Raw genomic sequence first — 21,345 nt, 5'->3', positions numbered from 1 at the left:
GGTATCAACAAGACTATTGCCAAGCAATAAAAGTCCCCTACCGGCTCCACCATTGTCAGAAATTTCACCATTTTCTGAATATTTTTTTTGTTTCCATAGCAACCACAATTTTTGACATAGGAACAAAATGAAATGACGTGCATAATGTCCATATTGCCCTCTATCCATGTTCCAAGTTTCATTAAAAAATATTAGGAACTTTTAAAGTTATCGCAGGATCCAGAAAAAAACACCATTTTCAGCACTATTTTTAGTCTACATGTATTTGTTGCCATAGCAACCACCATTTTTGATGTAGGAACAAAATGAAATGACGTGCATAATGTCCATATTGCCATCTATCCATGTTCCAAGATTCATGAAAAAATATGCAGAACTTTTAAAGTTATCGCAGGATCCAGAAAAGTGTGACGGACGGAGACAAAACCATAAGTCCCCTCCAGTGAAACCGGTAGGGGACAATAATTAAGCAATTGATTTACATGCAGCATCATGTCAGTTAAAAGCAAATTGAATAAGCAAAGTCATTGAATTGATAAAATAAATTTTGTTTATGGATGGGTGCAAATTCCCTTAATACATTGGTACAGTCATAAACATTAATTAAGTGAAGGGAATTTGTTTTTATGTAATGCAATTCTCCTCACTATATACTATAAACAAATGAAGTTTCATGTTAAAATCTTGTAGCATATCTGAGATATAGCCCTGAAAAGTTACCAGTATGTCATACAAAAGCAACTAAGGGAATTAATTCTGGGTTAAAAAAGTGCAGGGTATAACACCCATGAAGTTTCACATTGAACTGTTGTATCATATTTGAGATATAGCCCTTAAAAGTACCATTATACAAAAACGATAAGGGCAATTTTAGGTTAGAGCTAAGGAAAAAAGGAAGTAGCCAAATTTCAGCGTTACAATGACAACTCTCATATAAGCTAATTTGCTCTATATACTTATGTATCATACGAGTGTACCTGTCGCTTTGTGTCACTGTGTGAGACTAACAAAGAATGAACAACAACTTAATTATTATCTTAAATGTACAAATGTATTGTTATGGTATCAACAAGCTTCGTATTGAATTATCAATCCAAACCACATTTAAATAACATATTTTTCCTCTGAAATTAAAATGCTTGAATTCATTTATTTTCATGTATTGATGGGAATGGTCCACCCATCCTTCTCCCCAAATTTTTTTACAACCCTACTTGTCAAACAAGTAGTCTTGTGCTTTTTGGCTCTCTAAAAATACATGTACTGCAATGTACTGACGTAAATTGTCACAGTTTTCCCTTTGTTTGAATGGGTCAATACATTCTAAATGTGTGCAGTAATTCAGATATACATTTTTCATTCTAAAGTACAGTTTCTACATGTAAGACTGAGTTGAACGTTTATATTTAGTCAAAACACACTGTCTTTTGCAACAAGTATGATTTCCATGCAGGTTGATTGACAGACGACAGCAACAATTTCGCACTCTTATTAAAACACGGGTCATACATGTATAGTGAATGGTGAACGCGAAGGTTGACTGATAAGAACAAATGGACTTGTATCAGCAATGTCTATCACGTGGCTGTAGAAAAACTGTGTAAATGAGTTCTTTAAATAGACATGATGAAATATTCATGTACTGGATTTAAATTGTTACCCCATAAAATTGTTATTGGCTACTGTCTTCACTTGCTATAAGTAATTAATTGCGCTCTATTTGCCTTTTCATTAGTAACAAGACTATTGCCAAGCAATAAAAGTCCCCTACCGGCTCCAACATTGTCAGAAATTCCACCATTCATGATTGTCATAATTATTTTTTGTTGTTGCCATAGCAACCAGAATTTTTGACGTAGGAACAAAATGAAATGACATGCATAATGTCCATATTGCCATCTACACGTATCCATGTTTCAAGTTTCATGAAAAAATATGAAAAACTTTTAAAGTTATCGCAGGATCCAGAAAAAAACACCATTTTCAGCAGTATTTCTAGTATATTTGTTGCCATAGCAACCAGAATTTTGACGTAGGAACAAACTGAAATGTTGTGCATAATGTCCACATTGCCATCTATCCATGTTTCAAGTTTCATGAAAAAATATGAAGAACTTTTTAAGTTATTGCAGGATCCAGAAAAAAACACCATTTTCAGCAGTATTTCTAGTCTATTTGTTGCCATAGCAACCATAATTTTTGACATAGGAACAAAATGAAATGACATGCATAATGTCCATATTGCCATCTATCCATGTTTCATGAAAAAGTATGAAGAACTTTTAAAGTTATCGCAGGATCCAGAAAAGTGTGACAGACTGACGGACACACAGAGCACAAACCATAAGTCCCTCCAGTGAAAACCGTAGGGGATTACAGGGCTCAACATAAACCGAAAAACCAACTTGCCCTGCCGGGCAAGTACTTAGAAAATCTACTTGCCCTGAACGTAAGGCCACTTGCCCAAACATGAAATAGCACATCAACTGTAAACCTCATATTCTTTAATAGACCAAAATGATACACCGCGAAACCCTTTTTTTTAACATTTAACAAAATGATTCCACAGTGCTCCAGCTAGCAATAAATAGAGGGGCGCTGCGCCCCTCTAAAATTTGCCCCCTTCAAAAGCGCCCCTCTATTTTTCTGTCAATTGCCCTTTTGGTCTCTAAATTCCTGTTTTCAGGCCGTATAAATCGCCAGAAACATCGACATGAATACACAGATAACACCCTTAAGTTACCGGTACATGACTGCCTGGGGCGTGTTAAGTCAACACATTGTGAAAATACAAGCCCCAAGGGCAATTTGTTATCCGATCACTAATTAACCTTTTGTTGCAGACGATAGTAACATGCTGTGAGAGATTATCTCTGAGGTCACGCTTGGTTAGGCACAATCACACTCGAATGAAATCAAATTCAGCACTATTGAAATTTTTTAACTTTTGAAGCTATGATTTTTCGTTTGCAAAAATAGTGATTTTTAATTCAAAATACCTATGTACTTACGTTTTCAATCACTCTATGATATGTAATATTAGACCTTCATGTGAGTATGATGCAATTCTTAAGAATGAAATTCTTTATACATATAAAGTAATGAGCATATACACACCATATATGAACATACTCTACATGTATTAGCAAATTTTGTAAATACTCCGATATGATTATTACATCATGACATGTATTTAAGCACTAATGTCACCAAATTGTAAATTAATGTACATGTGTTGAAATAAAAGTTCTTCTTCCTATTAAAATTTGAAAATTAATAATCTTTTTTAATGCGAATATGCAGTTAATTTTTAGTCCGAAATTACGACATGGAAAAACATATTTATGTTTGGATTTTATTTCTGAACTTTAAAACACTGTCTTCTTCGTCTTCTTCTTTTATAATATTAATGGCTATGTTCAATACTGATACATTATGGCCATGCGTGGGGGTTAAAAAGAAATAGATTGATAGGTTTCCCCGAGTTACTCAATCCACTCGGGAAAATCCTATCAACAGTGATAAAAAAAGGTGCAAAACCTTAAGCCCTTAAGACTTAAATATATACATATACAACTGTGCATGTGGTAAGAATATTAGTCAAGTTAAAAACAGGATAAAAGCAGAAACATGTGATCTAAGGAAGGAACACTGATGTAGACAGCACTGATTTAAATCCAGGGATCGTATCAGCGCTGACTACATAAGATGGAAGTGTGTTCCATTGTACAACTGTTCTTGGAAAGAAAAAAAAATTGTGGTTATCAGCTGTACTTGGTGGGCGTGAGTGTCTAATGTAAGGAGTGAGATAGTGAAGTAAAATGAGATTTTAAATGATTTTTTAATTTAAAACAAATATTTGTAACAAAATATGAATTTGATTTAATGTTGAATTGCTTAAAATTAACAAGGAAGTAAAAAGATTCTGAACATTACTGGCTTGTTACAATTGAAGTTTATTTGATACACCTGTTCAGGAAAAAAAGTAATTAAAAGTAAAATCATAATCAACAATCAATGAGAAATAAGGAAAATGTTGGTTTTATACACTTACAATGTAACATGTCTTATTGTATAAAACAAGTGAAGAGTTGATTGAAAGCCGAACAGAAACCACTAATCTCGATTTCGTTAAGTTGCTGCAAAATATACGTTAAACTAAGATCTATGGCGCAAATGTACCATTTCTCCCAAATATGTTACCAACTCTCCCTATTTTGGCATTAGGGAGAAGTGACTTCTCCCTAAATTTTGAGCCTAGCTTGACTAGCTAGACCCCTGAAGGATGGTCTAACAATGCTGTTATATGCCGCTGCCTTAGTTTCCATTTTAGAAGAATGAATGTTTCGTTTTAAGAATCCTAAGCTCTGGCATGCTTTACTACTAATTTTATTTACGTGAGGTGACCAGTTTAAAGTTGAGCTTATTGCAAAGCCAAGATAAGTGGCTTGGTTTACAACAGACAGAGGTTGATTGTGAAGAATGTAGGCTGTTTTTAATGGTTTACGGTTTCTCGTAACATGCATGATATGACATTTTTCTATGTTAAAAGACATCTTCCATTTCAGCTCCCACAATGATAGACTATCTAGATCTCTCTGAAACTGAATAGTGTCAGCCAAAGTTGTTATGGATCTGTACATGACACAGTCATCCGCAAATAGACGGACGCTTGACTTCACAGACGCAGGTAGATCATTAATGTAGAGCAGAAACAGAAGAGGCCCAAGAACTGATCTCTGGGGTACGCCAGAAATTACCGGGGCCATAGTGGAAGTTGCCACATCTACAACAACCTGTTGACTACGGTTACCAAGAAAAGCTTTAATCCAAGAGTGTGTAGTGGCCATGATGCCATAATGGGCTAGTTTCAGCAACAATCTACCGTGATGTACAACATCGAAGCAGAGCTCCAGATAAAAATTTGGTTAAATTCTTATTTACACCCTATTTTAACGAGAGCGCCGATGGCGTTAAAAGCATAGGTGCAAGATACAGGGAAGAATGGCGTCACGTGGTATAATGTAGATCGATATCGCCATCCGCGAATTTCTCAAATCAATAATTTCAAACAATTACCGACTATTTAAATAGATAATCTTTCCATTTAAATCAGTGTTTGAAACGCTTATGAAAAATAATTACCCAAGCCTTTCAAAATTTAAGCACAGACAGATCTGTATCGAACTTTTGTTTTCACAAATGAAAATAGACGCTACCCTATTCGTCTGCGTCAAGAATTTGTCGTAAAACTTGTGGTAAGCGTTAGATGCAGACGTGCACAACAGATTGAGTTCTGAATACAGATTTCTGAATGCAGATTTTTATAGAAACTCCTCACAGCAGTTACTTCCCTTGCTTCGCCCGGTCAGTGACTTCTAGTATAAGGGAGGCCACTGCGTAGGAGATTGAGATTTATAGTGCAGATAGAATTGTTTTACGAACGAAATTTGTTTTAGGTTATAAGAAGATTTTTTGACATAAAACGGTCTTAGAAAAATTCACTAAAAACGGTGTCAGCAATATTCTTGGAAGAAAACGTTAGAAAAACGTTTCCAAAAAAAAATTGTAAGAATGACCATATACTAAATTAAATAGATATTTCGTCTGATTTTTGATCAGGTAAGGCTTCATAAAGGGCAACCAATCGATGTGGATTTTTGAAATGTGGTATATACCATAAGCATAGGTGCGTAAACGCACCTATGCTAAAAATGAATTCGTATTTTACGCTCTATTATAAAAGTAATGATTCTTCAAAAATATATTACCAAATAATTGTGTATTCATGGTTTTTGACACATCAATAATTTAAAATTTTGGTTTATAGTCTTGGAAAAGCCTGGCTTTCCTTTTGTTTCTAACTGCTTTAGATTCAGTCATTTACGCAAGAGCTTATACATTCATCAATTATTGACGAAACCATGCTTTGGGTGTTTGGTTCATGAGAATCTAATTGAAAGAATGCATGCAGCGTGGATTTTTTACACTGAAATGGCTTTTTTTGCCTTCCCCGCTTCGATACACCGCTTCGGTCGACCATTATGATTTTTTATGTAAAACGCTTACTGACACTTCGGCTTAGGTCATAATGGCCTGTTGGTCAACGTTAAAGTCATATCAAAAACTATATTTAACATTTGATTTTAATGACATTTTGAATAGGTATACAGTATATAACTTGTGTATACAAATTACAATATTTATTATTAGTGAATAATTGTAATTAAAAAGGTACAATAGCAGTAATGACTCGCCTGCAATATTAGGAGAACAGACCGTTTTGCCATTCGACTGTTCTTAGGTGTGGCTCTTTTCCTCACAGCAAACGCTCGAGTGACGTTGACTTAATGTTTTTATTGAGCGCCTAAACGAGTCAGAATTGGGATGAAATGTTTACAGTATATAATTTGCTACTGGAACTTTGACGCATGTTCGAAAATTTCAAATTCGTGTTTTATTTTATCAACGCGTAACTTTACGCAAAGATTTTAAATCTAAATCGTTATTTAAAAAAATTAATTCGTTTTTACGCCTTTACGCATGTTATCTGGAGCACTGTCGAAGGCTTTGCTAAAATCCATGATGGCAACATCCATCTGGTCTCTCTGTATGGTAGAAGCTAAGTCATGGATAAAACCCACAAGTTGGGTTTCGCAAGACAGCCGGGCTCGAAAGCCATGTTGGTTGTCCACCAGGATATTAAAGTTGTCAAGATGGTCTAAGATGTTACTAACAACGATATGCTCCAGCAATTTACAAGCAATACATGTTAATGAGACTGGTCTATAATTACTAGCTTGGTACTTTTCACCTTTTTTAAAAATAGGAGCTACAAAAGCCATGGACCAGTCAGAAGGGACAGAACCAGAAATAAGTGATTAGTTAAAAAGAATTGTAAAAATAGGTGCAATTTCATTTTCACATTCACGTAAGATTCTGCCCTGCCCTGTCCTCAATCATGATGAATTATAACATGAATAGGGGCAGACAGTTGCTCTTTTAACAAATAAAGAGCTTGTTTGGAAGGAGGATTTATCCCTCTGCAAGTAAAATGTAATTTTGATATTGTCATATATTTTCGAGACCTAACAAAACGGTCAACGATGTTGACATTAGTTGAAATAACGTGTTGTAAAATAAATATATCCTATTAGTAACAATAACAATGTTTCATTTTATTCTCCAGACTGGATGCTACTACATGGTGACATTGATCATTTTTTAGACTTTAAATTTGTCAAAATAGATTTTTGTTTGAATTAATATTATTCATTTATTGTGGACAAACATTGGTTCAAAGTTACTAATACAACATGTAGCAACGAATTTAAGTGGTGACAGTCACAATGTTTTTTTGACCCAGAAACCCCTGAATTTATTTCATGTTTTCTTCGTTTCTTCTACAAGGCCACTGATGCTGAAACTGGAACCTGAAAGATAATGTATTTTCGTGGTAATCAGATCGATTCTAGGAAATGTTGTTGCAAGTTTGTTTTTTGATGACTGCTTTACGGTAGACTTATGCGAACATGAATTGATTTATTCATTTAGAATGAAGTCTTCTGCGTTGTTTGATACCAGAATTGTGCAAATCGGTTGAAAATTGATGGAGAAGTGCGCTTCGGAAATTGGCTGGTATGCCGAAATCAGCAGTTCAAGTGTCTAAGTCACATACCTTCTAATATATATAAGTAAAAAAAAATTTTTTTCGACGAACTTTTTTTGTCATGGGGGTGGTAGCTAATGCCGAATGCCTGTGACATTCATGCAATGTAATCTCAATTCGAGACTTTGCACCTAGCAACAGCAGGTGGGCGATAACACGATTGGTCCATAAATCAACAAGCGCGACAACTCGTACATCCTTCTAGAAAAGTACGTACTGCAGTTGTCTTTCAGAGTTTCTTGTTGATATAACAAGAACCAATATGTCAAAATGATTTCGAGTCCCATGGGACACAAACTAACAAATATGATGGATCCTGACTGGCATTTTATGAGTATTTGATGCAGAATATCGCATCCTGTAAAACCCTGACTTTCCCTATCGATATCACATATGAAGTTTCATCAACTTTCATGTTGATATCTTACATAGTTTCTGAGATATAGGCCTATATCATTTTGTGACACACTGAAGGACTGATTGCCAAAAAAACAATATTTATATCCTTCTGCTTTTGGGATATTATTTGTTATATATGGTAAAATTGGGGTTTTGTTTGAATTTGAGTTTGTGATAAGTCATTTTATATCTAGGCTTTATTTAATTTATGTTAACAAGACATTTCAATCTCAGACAAACTAACTTAACGAGATAAAATAGATCAGTAACAGTCGTTTTATAGTTTATAATGTTTCTATGCGGTAATCATTTACGTAGAACTTTAATTAAATTTAATTAACATCCGAAAGAAATATCCGAATTGTTAAACCCTTCTGTAAATAAAAGTTATGTAGAATGTATAGCGATTCTTTACAAAATTAAGATATTGTAAAATATATTGATATATACAGTACCAAATTCAGTGGCGACTCCATATTGTTCATAGGTTAAACCAAACCAACGAGAAAATATTTTTGTTTATCGTTGATACTTTTTAAGCGGCGACTAAAATAAATATTTGTAGTAATATTTGCAACGAGGTTATCTGTAACTAACATTTCTACTGCATTTTTAGTATTTGCACGGACTCTAGATTACAATATACACTCCGTGGTATTTGTAAATCGTGTCTTATCAAGTGTAAAGAGTGTTAATAATAATTTTTTTTTACACTCTTTCCTTTAGGAAACGCAGAAGTTGCAGTAGTAGTCGTCGTCGTCATCCGAGTCAGTTAAAAAACACCCGCTGTTCGGTTCCAATTGCGAAAAACACAGCGGTCCTCAGATTCCATTTGTAAACAGATTTTGATAAAAAGACATAGACTGCCTGAAAAAATATAGGCCTAGAGGTTCCAAATGACTTTATAATTTTTTTGCATTTAATGTACAAATCCTCAAATATATTCAGATAAAGGATTCTTCTATTACCGGTATTCTGTTTTATGTCGATGTGTTCAAGCTCAAGAAATGTTGACATGTAAAGCAATTACGATTAAAAATGATGCGCGCTAAATAATATTGTGTAGAAAAATAACAAAACGAAAACAATAAAACAAACTTACCGGAACATTTCAAAGACACACATTTCGCAGGTTTATTTTACCTCATAAGTCCGGCGTCCATAAACAACCTCAAAATGTTTCGTTATTATTAAAGAAAATATTGCATCAGGATATGTGAATTTGTTTATGCAAACTAGCAGTAATATAATTAGTGATACGTGTTCCCCCTCCCCCATTTTTAAATAAAATAAATAAATAAATAAATAATTTCAAAACCAGTGTGAAATATATTTCAGGCGGGTGGTTGTAGAATAGTTGGATTCAGAGATGAATACTGAGTCAACTCTGTATTCGAAGGCGGATCTGTTTCTTTTAATATTTCTCTTACGGTTGTCTCAATAATGCGGTGTCTAGACTTTCATTAACTGTCAATGTAGAGCAGAATGCAGAGCTGTATACAGAAACTGGTCAGTGTATTATGGTCAATTTTACTCCATGTTTGTGTTAGTATACGGAAATTTATGGGGGTTATCATAGTAAGTAAATTCGAGGCTGAAAATTCAGAGCTGAATTCAGAGCCACCTCTGTACTCGATCATGTGTAAGTTCCACTTCATGCTTATCTTACTTGTGCACGGGGTTGTTGCGGAAATCTGTTGGCTGATATACGTTTGCAATAAAAGGCTGAAATCGATCAGAGCTAAATACAGAGCCAGGCATGTATTTGCATGCGCAATACAGACATATACATGTATTCGCAACCAGATTCACATTATAACCTTATTGGAACAAACATGTATAGCTTTATTTACAGCTCAGAACTTTCTCTGTAAAAACCGAAATCAGAGTTGAATGTAGATGTCATATCGCATAGCCAACATCAGAAACCTACATTATTTAACGTTTCAATCTATGACTTTGACAACAATTAATGATGCCACACCCTTTTTACAAAGATGGTCATAGCATTAATTATTTCATTAAGTATTTCCCCTAATCTACACAATTTTCGGGTACCACACATCCGTCTCTTTATATGTAATGAAATAAAGCTTTGAAAAATAAACTAACTGAACCAATATGTGCAAAACAACATGTATCGCAAGTCGTTTCCTCATTTCACGGGAAGTACAATAGTACACCATAAACGCTTATGGCCTAAGAGCCATTCATTGCCACGTGAGTAGACCATTTGAGCCGCGTTTGGGAAATCTGAGATTACTGTATGCGCGTTAAGTGTAGTCCCAGATTAGCGTGTGCAGTGCACATAGGCTATTCAGGGACGACACTTTCGGCTTTTATGGTATTTTATGCTTATGTTGAAAAGAAATATCTTATTAACCAAAATCCAGTTTACACGGAAAATGTCGTCGTTGAATAGCTGCACAGTTACCGGGTACTCGCATGCTGTTATGTTTTAATTCTGGATGCATAAAGCCATTTTCACTGTGCTTCTCAGAGGGGCAGGGTTAAGGTTGTTTATATCCAATCATCAAGATTCAATATGGACCCCGGTAATCCTGGCTTTTAAATTTTTTTGTTATTCAAAATCATTTATTCTATATGGATAAATCGAGAGCTAAACAAAAATGATGAAACAATAGACTTGTTTTTTCGCCAAAGAATGTCAAACGTGTGACAAAAAGTCTCTCTGGCATCATCTTAAAGCGTATATAATTTGCAATTAAGTCACACTATCTCAGACAGAAATCTTTAGATACATTTATTTGCTAGCAGCATTTACCATTTCAAATATCACCCGTTCAACTTTAACACAATGTGAATGTTACGACATACTCTCATACGTTTAAACGCACGTTTTATGTGGCAATTTCCGTGTTCTGCACTGCATTAGTGAGGGTGCTAAATTTGATACATCCGTTTAATGTGTGATCGAACTGGAGCAACATCGGTTTTTTATTTTTGTAAGAAACGGTAATTATGTGTAAGTTAATTGCGTAATTTCATTACTGATACTCCATTGTCTATGATGAAATTATTGTTAAACATATTTTGATTATTCCATGTATTTGTTTGTAACAGCGATAAGGCATTTTTACATATTTCTTTATATGCATTCTATCAACTTGTTGAAAAATGTATATGTTAATCAAAATATGATTCTAGCACGTCACATGTCTCACATTTTTCTTCATGCAAAAGGTTAACAATTGAAGCGTTTTCTGTAGTAATTATAGTTCTGAAATTACGCGTGCTTTAACTCGCACCAGGCAACCTGTTTGAACATTGTGTAAAGTCAGTATAATCAATACATTAGAAAAAATGTTTCAGTCAGGAAAAAACTATCAATTTCACAATACGCAATTACTATAAGAACTTTAATTTGTGTGTTGTGGAAAATAACTTGCACTGCATCATCTAAAAGGCCAAAATATCATATGTTTCCAATAACATCGCAAACAAGTAGGGTAGTAAGAGACGCACATTTTGATAGTCACTTACACATGCCATATTTCAAATCTCAAGTTACTGTTCTTCTATATTTAATGTTACTTATTTTAGTTTGCATTTTTAGTTTAATTAAATTGAAAGTTTATTTTGCAAACATGAACACAACAAACTATGATTGAACACAGCAAACCATGATTGAACACCGCAAACCATGATTGAACACTGCATACCATGATTGAACACAGCAAACCATGATTGAACACAGCAAACCATGATTGATCACACCAAACCATGATTGAACACAGCAAACTATGATTGAACACAGCAAACCACGATTTAACACAGTAAACATGATCATAAAACGTGTAGTTATTTTAATGAATTTAGCACATCGACATCTCAACATTGAAAACTTTAGGAAAATTTATGATCATCACAACCAAGTAGGGTCGGTCGAGTTAATGGAAATACACCATATTTTATTTGTTTTTTGTTTTTTTTGTTTTTTACTTTTAATTATTTAGTTTGACGTCATTACGAGTCAATTCAGATATAAAATAAAACTCGATGTTTGTATTTGAACATCTTGATACGCACTTCTCTGTAAATGAAAACTTGTGTATGTTTATCCAAAGTGATGTGAACAATGCTTTCCAACACGACCGTTAAACTTTGCCCCGTCACGGACAGATTTCATGTGACGTTGTTCCTGGTTGATTGCGAGTACTCAATGTGTGACGTTGTCCCTCCTTGTTTTTAAGAAATGACTGTGTGGCGTTGTCTTTAGTTGTTTTCAAGAACTCACTGTGTGACGTTGTTCTTTGTTGGTTGCAAGCAATCACTATGTGACGTAGTTTCTGCCTGTTTGCAAGTTCTTACTGTGAGACGCTGTTCCTTGTTTGGTGCAAACACTTAATGTGTGACGTTGTTCCTGGTTAAGTGCAATTTATCTATGTGTGACGTTTTTCCTGGTTAGTTGCAAGTACTCACAGTGTGACGTTGTTCCTGGTTTAGTGCAAGTAATCTTTGTGTGACGTTGTTCCTGGTTTGTTGTAAGTAGTCACTGTGTGACGCTGGTTGGGTGCGGTTGGGTGCAAGTACTCACTGTGTGACGGTGTTCCTGGTTAGTTGCAAGTACTAACTGTTTGACGGTGTTCCTGGTTGGTTGCAAGTACTCACTGTGTGACGGTGTTCCTGGTTAGTTGCAAGTAGTCACTGTATTACGTTTTTCCCGGTTGATTGGAAGTAATCTATGGGTGACGTTGCTCCTGGTTTGTTGAAAGTTCTCAACGTGTTACGTTGTTTCTGGTTTGTTTCACGGCCTCACTGTTTGGCGTTGTTTGTAGTTGTTTCAAGAACTCACTGTGTTACGTTTTTCCTGGTTGGTTGCAAGTAATAACTATGTGACTTTGTTCCTGGTTGGTTGCAAGTGCTCACTGTGTTACGTTGTTTCTGGCTGGTTGCAAGAACTCACTGTGTTACGTTGTTCCTGGCTGGTTGCAAGTACTCACTGTGTGACGTTGTTCCTGGTTGGTTACAAAAACCTATTTCAAAAAGAGCGAAGCGGCGTACAAATTGTTCGCAACTAGGAATTAACAAAATTAACAAAGTAAAAGAAAATGTCTATTGCGTGACAAGCAAGCCTCATTGTGTCCCTATAATGCGCAGTGAATCGATTTTAATAAAGACCAATTTCTTTTTTGTTGCTTTGTTGATATAACCTACCTTAAGAAAACATAAACCGAATTTCAGTCGATTATGAATCAATACACCAATACACTCGTATTTATCAAATAAAAGTGAATGTTTTTAAACACCCGTAAAAGAAGAAATCTGGATAGGCTTTAAACATTTTAAACTCCTTAATTTTGTTCCTGGAGTATGCTCAATTGATCTAAAATCAATGTCACGGCTGCTTTGAAACAAAACCACACTAATGACGTGTGTTATTTGGGTGTAAAACAGTTTGGTCGCTAAATACGTGATATGTAAACATGTTGATAAGATAATATAGGAGACTTATTTAAGTATTTGTATCAAGTATGGGAGCGTCTATAATTAGCGCTCCCACGTGGTCGATCTTCTGCCTTATAAAGGCCACAAACCACCGCGCTTGGTTATTGGGATATGTCTGAACACACGGAGATGATAGCAGCTATCAGCGCCCTTTATACGATTGGTATCACGTTGCGGCCTTTGTGGATATTTTTCTACAGCAATATTATTAATAAAATGATATCATATACTTAATGTTGACATATGGATATATCATGTGACAAATATGAATTTCCTTTTAAGAATGAATCTTAATGCACTGATAGTAAGTAGATGTATTAGTAATTTAATCAGTGTATTTATGCACCAACTATCTAATTAGATATGTCATGGAAGAATATATTTTCAGTGTGTTTGACCACTCACGTCCACGCCTTTGCTGGAATACAGAGATGCATCAACTGCAAAGCCGACGACAATGCTACCCACGTGGTATTTTCTAATGGAGAAGTCGATTGTTATAATAGGGCTCGCAATTATTCTACCGTCCACTGGTCTCTTACTTCGGGATGCAGAGCGTTTGTTAATCAACCATACAACACAATGTTTTCATCTGATACCGGTGACTGGCAGGCCTGGATAACGTCGAATTCAGGTAAATGCACATTATATTTTTGTAACCTATTTATTTAAGCTCAATTGCATAACAAGCCTTAGCTTATATGAAACGCTATCGAGTCCGTTTCCTTGGTGTCTATGGGGGAGATCTAAAAAACGCTCCCACAGTGGGTATCGAACCCGTGACCTTCCGATCGCTAGGCGGACATTATATCCATTACGCCACGGCGAGCTTCATTATAAATTATAAATCATATTTACAGCCGGTTATATTTCAATCTATGTTATCTCATTCCACTTTTACATTTGTGGAATATTTAAAATGCGATCGTGTGACGCACAATGCATGCTGAACGAGCGACAGAATTTGATCTGTAACGGAATATACAAACTATTAAATCTTACTGACAGTAATTGCTAACTGATAGCTTTGGCGATGTTTCATAATTTTCACAATTATTGTTATGAAATATAAGGCTTTAGGAGGAATTGCAATGAACAAGTGGGCTTTAAACTACGACAGTAACTGCTAAGATAAAGGGACGATACATACTTCCAGTAAATTTTTTGTTTGTTCATTACAACATCTAATCGGGCGAAAATCAATTGCCGCCTGAAAGGTTAATGAAACTGATTCACATGTTTTAATATTTGATTAACCCAGCACCAAAATATTGAAGAAATACGTATGTTGTATTACTTTAAATATGCCTGCTTACACATGAACAAGTAAATTAAATCGTCGAAATTGATCTTATTAAGCGAAACAAACAAAACATGTTTATTTAACAAGCAAAAGTATTTAAAAGACACCCGATGACAACAAGACAATTTTAGCCGATTAAAACTGATTTATAAAACAGTTGATCATGTTGATATAAACATCAACAAAAGCATATTTGGTGAAAAATATATACTCCTAAAAAAGAATCAACGAAATCAACTAAATGTTTTGCATTTTTTATGGAATAGCAATCAATCAAGCGATCAGTATTAATTGGCAAGAAGCTTGACGTTGGTATGGATATGCATGACTTTGAAGCTTATTAAAATGTTTCATCATTAGATGGACTGCACTTTTATGTCATAACGAAGAGGTATATTGGAAACATGTTTCAAAGCTATTTTTAAAACCAATTTGGAAATGACAAATTAATCTTTAAAATGAATTTAGATTCGTTAAAATTATTTACCTGTGCCCAAAAGAACAATTCCACCTTTCTACGCATACCTTATTAACGACTACATAGAATTAAACAATATAAACCCGAAATGAAAATCCGCGACGTTTATTGATATAAGATCTCAAATATTGTAGAGTAACAAATTCATTTAAACAAAGGAAAATGATTTATGTTCGCTAATTGGGTCGAATCAGGGATATTATACTTAAATGACATTATTACAAACGAAAACAATGTTTCAGAAACTGTTTTCTTACTAAAACTAAAATCAAAACGAAACTGGTAAGCAGAGACACATATATTAAAATTAGACAGACCTGCACAACGGAATGAAACACTTAACTCAGACGAATCGATTAACTCAAACATAAAACTAAAAACTAAATACCCTTATGACAAAAACCTCGACTTAAAGGCCCTAAGTAATAAAGACATTAGATCCATATTTATAACAAAACAGTTCACTTCACCTTATCAGCAGTATTGCGAAACAAAGTTATACCAAAAAGTAAACTGGCACTCAATATATTTTACTTTATATATACGCGTATACACGAATTAATAGTGAATAAAAAAATCGACAACTAAAATCCAAGATTTTACACCGCATAATACACACAAATGAAAATCTTTTCAAATGGAACATATATATCTCTACAATTTGTTGCAATAATTAAACTGGTAACAATATATTTCATAGAAACGTGCCGCCCAGTTTACGGGCGGCACTTTAATCGGTAATATGCGCAAATTAAAACTACTTACATGATATGGTGTGCTCGCATAGTAATGGTATTAGTCTAAAGTTTCAAACACGTCAACGGTCCATGAAAATGTGTTAGTTTTTGCAATGGAAAAAAACGAGTGTTCCCAATTAGAAAATACACGTGTACGCTATCGTTTTTCTCCGGAATCCTCCGCGAGAAAGATCTCGTGTCTTATCAACCAATCGTAATTCACCAACTTTATCCGGAACCTCCGTAAGATAGATCGAATCGTTAATTCAAAACTTCGGCCTTCGATAACGATTTTTGATAACGGTTATTGTGTAAAGTTTTTGTTTTGAGTTTTTTCCACAAATGACTCGCTAATTCATGTCGATGATAACAGGTATTGTGTTTGTAACGATGCTTATTGAACTCAATTTTATAGACATATGCGAGACATACTTTTTTGACATTAAAAATTGGGTTACCAAGAAGAACTCTGAGCTGTACGTATGTACTAATAAAAGCTCAGAGCATTCAAGAAGAACTAACTCTCCAATCTTCTTTTTTGCCATGCGGTAGAAACACTCGAGCACTTTTTCTTGTCATTAGGTAGAAACACTCGAGCACTTTTTTTGTAGAATGGCCGTTCGCTACTCAAGTCAGGAATCATATGAATTGCATATTTAAGGGCATAGGGCTAAATTAACCCATGGATACTGTACATAACATAACCATAGGTTACAAAACACAATATTCAGCATATCGCGGCATAAACATTATTTTAAGTGAAATATGCTTCACAGTCTACAACGCGAATATAAACAGTGAACGAAGAACACGTCAAGTAGATATGTGTAATATTCCCCTGGACGGTCGTCTGACATTGGAAAAACATTACAAAACAAGTGAGACTAAGCATACATTATAATCTAAGTTCATAGTCCTTTTAAAAGAACTGATGAATAATTAATACACGATTCAACACTCGTTCCTCATCAAACCATCCTTTTGGTTGTTTTTCTTTTTTTTACATCAATATTCCATCTCGCTTTCGCTGTGAATGATGTCTTATGTTTGTGTTACCTTGTTTATATTTACCTTCACATTGTTATAAAACATACATCGCAGTTCCCGACGTTACCTCTTAGAGCTTACTAAATAATGTATTTTTATGAAATTCGGTATACCTTTTCACCTTAATCCTTCCATGCGCAGTTTGTCTGCTATACCTTGTTGTTTCCTTACCTCTTCACATACACCTCTGTCTTTGTTTTGTTTTTTCACAGCAATATGTTATTTCTAAAACTTTCGCCAGAAGTGTTGTCCTTTCTCGCCTTATAATGTTGAAGACATCTTTCTTCGTTTATACTGCTTTGTTTTCTAATGTATGCTTTAGTGAATTTGAAGCTTAAGTTCACGCTCACTACTAATTTTAAATGTTATGCAAAACTTAAACTGTCTGTTTCTTGGGTTTAGTTTGTGATACGAAAGCACATGTATAAACCTTTCACAAAGTTTTGCACTTTGCCAAATGCTAAAATGTAAGAACATGCGTTATTTGTAAATGTCGAACCATTTATTTATTTTGGTTAGAATAATGTATCGCGTTTTCATTTCTTTATATACATGTTTATATTTATATGGGTACGTTTTATTATGTTCGTGTATATTGTAAAATAAATACAAGTATTGAAACCTTATATTTAAGAGATGTGTCATCTAATAATTATCTTTACACATTTAACAATGTTTTAATATGCTTTTGGAAAGTGGATTGTAGATTTAAGTGTAGTGTAGATTTAACTCTGCTCTCAAAAGATATGAAAAGAATTGTGTCGATCTTGCGTGTTTTAATGGCGAAAAGATCTACCAACATGCGCGCCGATACAACAATTATGACATGCGTCGTTCGTTCGTGTTTTCGTGGGCACGCATTGGCAGCGAACTTAAACAGCGTGTTAAAACGTTTAACACGTTAAGCGAACATTCTTCTAACCTGTTCAACCAAGTACATTGATTGTTCATGCAATTTCATTAAAAAACAAAATAGTTTACATGGCAAATAACTGAATGTGAACTGTTCACATACTCAAACATTTTGCTAGAATATGTACAAAATGTATATGTACGTGGAATTGATCGTCATATAAATACAAATTGCCACAACTATAATGACAAGTGATCTCATTTCTATGAACATATAGTGCCAGATATGCAATTAAATTGGAACAGAAACAAGTATATAAGAACTCAATAGCAACATGGGTTCTTTTATATACAGAACAATAATGTAAGACCTTAAACAGGTAAAATTTGATTGCAATGTCAACAAATTATGGTAAAGCAAGTATGTATTTAAATGCTTCACAATAAGTTTGTCGGCCTATTGAGCATTTTCAATTCACAAATGGTATTCTATACAATTTCAACAAGCAAAACGTTTGCACAAGGAAAATTTACATTAAATATTCATCGTCTTATAAGTCGTTTTTCACATTAATTAATATGTACATAAGTACATAACGTCATGGCTGGGATCATTTGTATTACACAGGTTCCCCCGAGAGCGGAGGGATATTTAAGTACATAACGTCTATCCCACTGACAAATGTGAATGGTGTTCATCCATATGCCGATAACCAAAATAATTGGTTCTCCAACACTGGTACAGTCAATTACGTAGGATCGTGTCGTACTATGTAGACCATTTGATAGACTGACGGTGTTCCGCACGCTGCAAAGTCCCAGCCATGACGATATAGGTTTTTAAGGAAGGTTGAAGAACTCCACAACACTGATATATAACAAAAATCTGGCAAGCATTGCGTTAGAATAAGTAAATAAGAGGGAGGGAGAGTGGAATGTAGAATTGTGTAAACCAGCGAATTACTCGGATATGCGACCGGCTCGAGAAAGATCGCCTATGCACGAGAGAAATGGTTTTAATTAGTGGACGAGTCTAGGTGTTACAGAAGACTAGGTAGAGTGGGTTATGCCATTGGGTTTTTTGTTTCGGCGTTCCCTAATGAAAAAAGCATTTGCGTTGAATAGGACAGTTTATACTTGAGCGAATAAATATTATTTATATAACTTTTTACTTCTTGTTCTTGTAGGTCAAGGGACAATACGAATACATAAATACTGTTAAAGTTGTGTACGTCTCCATGTAGAAATGCTTATGTAAAAACAAATGCACGATGGCCCAACATGACAAATTTACTTAAGAAAGTTACTGTTCGAATTTAATTTATATCAATACCCTTCAGTTAAACAATACATACATATGATTTATTTCTAGCTTACCAAACATCCTATGCATTAAGTATAAAGCACACACTCATTTTCAAGAAAAAACCTACTCATTGTATACGTTGTTATGTATGCATAACGATAATCAATTGTAAAACCGTAAGAAATAAAACGGATCTAGAAAAGATAAACACATGGACAATAGGCATATGCCAAGAATCATAAATTAAAGTGGGGCCACTTCGTTGAAACGGCGCATGAAAAATTTGTGATTTAAAGCAGATTTTAAGAAGTCTGAATTAGGTACCTGATCAAGAGTATTTCACAAAACATTTACGTCTATATACAAATTAACCACAAAGCACCACAATTTAAACTTCCTAGCAATTACACAGTATTTTCGATTTAGTCACCATTTAACAACGAACGGGTTAGATACAAACAAAACCAACAGAATGATACGTTTCTGAGGCACGAAGAAATCAAGATAAGCCAAGTATCAATTATTTCTCGTCATTGAGAAAAATGCCCTTGAATATACACACAATTTTAATTTAACTCCATTAACAAGGGAGAAACCTAAGTATATCGTGGGGCACAGTATTTGTTCTTAATAACCAATGTCAAACTATCAGAAGCACAATAAAAAGCAGTAGAAAAGACGCGTATATACGAACAAACACAAACACATGAATACAACGGGGGTTCAACTTCTTTGAACGGTCAATGCAAACAATGGAAGACATTATTAATTTATATATGTAGACTATTGCCATAGAGAATTACGAAGACGTCGTTACAATTTATGTACAAACCAAAGCAGTTCGGTTGTATATGTCAAGTTCAAGCCTGGGGAAAAAGCATCGTTTTTATTAATTACAGAAATGAAAATCTTCGAGACATCAAACTTAAAAAAAAAAAGATAATTTTGAACAAATACGCGAATCAATTTACACCAAACAGTTAACATCAAAATCATTCAGTCTAATACACTTGGAGACTTTTTTTAACGCAACACTTCTCAAGCATGAATATTTCACTCATACTAGTAAGCATAGATTTGCATTACAAATTGAAGATGTAATCATTCGACTACATTCGTTGCAAGCTAACGATAAAATCATTTATCAGTGACGATCGGACGCTTTAGCGTAAGGGGTTGGTAGCCTGCACTTGTCCAAAATGCGTGGTTGCGCTTCTGAATATTCAAATGAACCATACATATTTTTTTAATTAATGTTATGTTTTTCTGATGTACATGTAAGAACCCACCTAAAAAGACGACATTGAAAGGAATTTAGAAGAATATTCCCTTTTACCATTTCCACGTGTAAAGAGATGAAACTATAGATAACCCTCATGCTAAAGGGTTTAACTGTCACGGATGAATACTTTTATTGTGAACTTGCTTAGAATGTTTTCAAGTCATCACATTATTTTTTTTAATCAATACAAACCTGAACTCAAGTGTATTAACAAGGGCGTAACTTCATAAGATCAATGACACTAAATAATGACATTTGAACAGAAGAACAAACTATGTATAAATATAAATAAATCAATAAATAAAAAATAAATAAATAAATAAATAAATAAATAAATAAATAAATAAAATATAAATAAATAAATAAATAAATAAATAAATATATATATATTATAAAACGTAAAGCATAACATATCAAAACATCGGCCGGAGAAGAGTATGTTCGTCGGAAACACCAGAGCTTTGATTACGGATGTTTTTAATATGGCTATTTTAATACGATACAAATAAATAACGCGAGGCTGTATTCTTACTTCAGCGATCTGACCACATCTATGGATATTGTTTCAGTTTGTGAGGAGTTCATCTTACATGAGTACATTAATCAAAATGTTGTGACGACCTGGTTCATGTACCAAACTTCTACCTACGCTTCCTCGCTTGGCCATTGTTTCCGGGAATGTTTTGATGACCAGGGGTGCAGAACATTCATGTATTCCTCAAACACGTGTTATATATACGGATGTACTTCTGGTGCTTGCCTGTCCTCTGGCGGATCAATGACTGTTTACCAACGCGTTTGTA

At 34.4% G+C, this 21,345-nt stretch overlaps 1 protein-coding gene and 1 long non-coding RNA gene across 4 annotated transcripts in view; one reads left to right on the top strand and one right to left on the bottom strand.

Moving 5' to 3' along the window:
- Positions 1 to 16,115, bottom strand: part of LOC127866818 (nuclear receptor-binding factor 2-like) — a 26,336-nt gene extending 10,221 nt beyond the window's left edge. The window contains exon 1 of one of the 3 annotated variants that reach the window (XM_052407641.1): positions 16,084 to 16,115. Coding sequence is in view for 1 of the 3 variants with exons in the window: in XM_052407640.1 (XP_052263600.1) it covers positions 8,524 to 8,553 (30 nt within the window). In the remaining 2 variants the exon portion in view is untranslated. Of the gene's footprint in view, positions 1 to 8,523; positions 8,631 to 16,083 lie in introns of those variants that run through there. The other 2 variants (XM_052407640.1, XM_052407642.1) reach the window with 2 other exon arrangements.
- LOC127866819 (uncharacterized) lies at positions 13,602 to 21,345 on the top strand. The gene is made up of 3 exons (XR_008043117.1): positions 13,602 to 13,700; positions 13,926 to 14,171; positions 21,112 to 21,345. It is a non-coding gene; the product is annotated as an uncharacterized LOC127866819 (long non-coding RNA).

Source organism: Dreissena polymorpha, chromosome 2, assembly GCF_020536995.1.
Source record: "Dreissena polymorpha isolate Duluth1 chromosome 2, UMN_Dpol_1.0, whole genome shotgun sequence".
NCBI lineage: Eukaryota > Metazoa > Mollusca > Bivalvia > Myida > Dreissenidae > Dreissena > Dreissena polymorpha.
Note: the sequence above shows the minus strand (reverse complement) of the source record. Positions and strands in the feature narration are given on the sequence as shown.